Here is a 2843-nt window from a genome sequence, read left to right as displayed (position 1 = left end):
TAATAACATCACACTGCTACACATGTTTCAGAAATCCTTTAATTTCCATGGCAACCAAAACGCCTGGGTGGACCAGGACCCCATATGAGGCGCAACTCTTCATCAAAGCAGCCCTCCTCTGCAACTCCTCCACTCAGATCAGCTCCTTAGCCAGCAGAAATTAGCAAGCATTTTGTGGAACTGCCCATTTGCTGAGCTCATTATACGAGCTGCTTCTCAGTGCAATGCTGGTAAAAACACTGTATAAGGGTTAATAGAGGAGCCATGTTGTGACTTCATAAAAACAGAGCTTCGGAAACAGCAGGAGTTCTTAAAGAGACAAAGGGCCAATTTCAAGACGTTAATTTACAAAGGCAAATTTATTTTAAGTCACATTTGCAATATAGAATTTTATAACAACTGAAGGTAACTTAGTTGTTTGATTGTGCTATGAAATGGCACTATGTGCGGAAAATACATAATAGTTTGTTAATGTATTTTCTCAATACATTCTGTGGCCATTTGAGAACATTCATGATCTTGAAATGGCCCAAAATGAAAGTTTGACACCCTGGAACAAATCCTTACAAGGCTAAAGTTAAGGCATTCAGATCAAGAACTGTACTTAATTTCACTCAAAATTAGACTCAAATCTGTAGATTTGCTGGCCACACCCTCATATGGGTTTGTAATCTAAAACCAAGGACCATAAAATACTTTTATGGTCCTTTTTGGGTATGATTTATTAATATGCAAAATGTTGAACAGAGGAGGCATCGGTGTTTTACCTCTTCGGGGCTGCGGGGGGGAGGAGAGGAACCCACCCATCTCTGCCAGCTGACTGGTAGGCTGTCCGGGAGCTTTAATGCAGCTGCAGCTCTTCATTCAGATGCTGAGAGGAGCAGCGGATCGCCAACGGAGGAGGGGACTTTTTGTCTTGCAAAGGGGGAGGTGGAAAAACCAAGACAGCCCATTTTTAATCGCATTTCGCTCCCGTCCTCACTTTGATGCATGCTGAGGGATTTTCCAACTGCCTGTAATTGTTAAAGTGAGGAAGCGTTGCCCTGGATGCAGACAGAGGATTGCGGCAATCCAAGGCACCCTGAATGATCGGATCTTAGCAGCACCAGCAGCAGCTCAGTGTATGAAATGCGTCACCACGATCCGGTTTACACATTTCAGCCCTGCACTGACAGACTGTTTTATGTGATGACTGCTTTGCCAGGTAAGAATTCCGCCTTTTATTGGATTTCTTTTATATTTAGCGTAATTATTTCAGACGTTATTCTCTGCATAAAGCAGTTTCTCGTCCTAAAACGCTGCAGGAATGAATAATCTTACAGGCCTATTATTACAGTAGAGCTACTGTCCCGACTTCTCAGTGTTGGCATTTAATTCAGCGCCTGTTTTTTCTTAGCCAGTAGCGCGCACAGTAATTGCTCACACAGATCTAATTATTGTACCCAGAAGCAGGTCAAATTTGGATTTGGTGGCAAGTTTTTTTCTTCCGATTCTGGCTCAGCGGGTCACATATGTCTTCTTATCCGTGCAGGTAACCACATGTGCGGGCCGGTGTCACCGCGCTGAGCCCAGAGAGCACGAAGGGTATCAGGGGTCAGTGAGAGAAGAGTCGGCAGCAGGGGAAAACCAGGCGGATCGAATGACGTCCAGAGTCGCCGAGGCCTCTGGGCTGCCGGCGCCTCCGCAGCGCTGCCTCGGCGGTCTCCAGCCCAACAACGGCACCTGCGCGGAGCAGCTCAGCGTCAGCCTCTTCCCGCCGCTTTCTTCCACCCTCGCGCTCCTCGTGCTGGTGGCCGTTCTCGTGGGGATCATCCTCGTTTCCCTAGCAACGTTCCTCTTCCACAAGAGGAAGCTCCGGAACAGGAAGATCCAGCGCGCGCAGGAGGAATACGAGCGCGACAGTCGTAGCCCCGCGCGCGCAGGCCCCGGCGCCGGGGAGCCCGCAAGGCCGTGCGTCATTGTGCGACCGGTGAGGCGTGATGAGAAGCCCTCGAGCCGGAGCGTGGACAGCGAGGACAAACAGACAGTTCCACTTGATTGTTAACTCCGAGAAACTTCAGGGAATGAGACTGTGGAATAAACCGGAAAAGCAATAAGGCACAAAGAAATCCCACTTCTCCCCACATCGCTGCCGCTTGTAGACGACTTAGATACATTAGGGTTAGAAAGCAGAACACCGAGCAGACTAATAGAACTAGATATAACCGCAAACTTCCATCATTTCAACATTTCATTAGTAAAGGGCCACGCTACATCAACATTAGAAAAGCAGATGAGAGTTTGGGTAAATATGGAGGCTCACCATTAACCTCGATAATATTGGTTTGGAACAAAACTAAGATGGGTGTTCTACAATCAGTGGCACCCCAAAAATTTTTATTGGGGTTGCAAAGGTGAGGAAAAAAATATACTATATATCCATATTTAAGGGCTGGAACTGGAACAAATAATGAGATTAATCATTAGATTAGCTAAAATAATTTAGTAATGATTAATTGTTAACTGGAGTGCAGACTAAATACATAAAATTTGCTGAAAAACTTTATATTCAGAGCAGTTTTTAAGCCAAAGCATTTAAGATGAAATACACCTCAAGTGGAACAGCTTTAGCTTTACCTGGTTCAAATTCACTAAAGGAATGTTGTGTTATTGAATTATAGGCAATATTTTTAGTTTTCCCTATTAAAAAGGAATTAAATTAATGTTTATTATGCAATTAATGTTTATTTTCATTTTAAAGTATTTCTAATATTGTACAAAATAGGTTTAAATGGTTAAATGAAAACTACACAATGTGCAACTTTTTTCATCAGATTAACTTCAATAACTGCTAAAATAATTGT

The 2843-nt window shown here is 44.0% G+C and overlaps 1 protein-coding gene across 1 annotated transcript; it reads left to right on the top strand.

Moving 5' to 3' along the window:
- Window positions 1-785: 785 nt before the first annotated feature.
- Window positions 786-2398, top strand: LOC106939956 (uncharacterized protein C11orf87 homolog). Its single transcript, XM_015022543.1, has 2 exons — window positions 786-1204; window positions 1532-2398. Exon 2 carries the CDS (start codon window positions 1640-1642, stop codon window positions 2042-2044), a length of 405 nt encoding a protein of 134 aa, XP_014878029.1. The 5' UTR covers window positions 786-1204; window positions 1532-1639; the 3' UTR covers window positions 2045-2398.
- Window positions 2399-2843: the final 445 nt, after the last annotated feature.

Source organism: Poecilia latipinna, unplaced genomic scaffold (assembly GCF_001443285.1).
Source record: "Poecilia latipinna isolate Pla-1442-1.1 unplaced genomic scaffold, P_latipinna-1.0 Scaffold3040, whole genome shotgun sequence".
NCBI classification, from domain to species: domain Eukaryota; kingdom Metazoa; phylum Chordata; class Actinopteri; order Cyprinodontiformes; family Poeciliidae; genus Poecilia; species Poecilia latipinna.
Note: the sequence above shows the minus strand (reverse complement) of the source record. Positions and strands in the feature narration are given on the sequence as shown.

Bases quoted from the DNA above. Each gene is read 5' to 3' on its own strand.
- LOC106939956 (XM_015022543.1), top strand. From the start codon at position 1,640: ATGACGTCCAGAGTCGCCGAGGCCTCTGGGCTGCCGGCGCCTCCGCAG.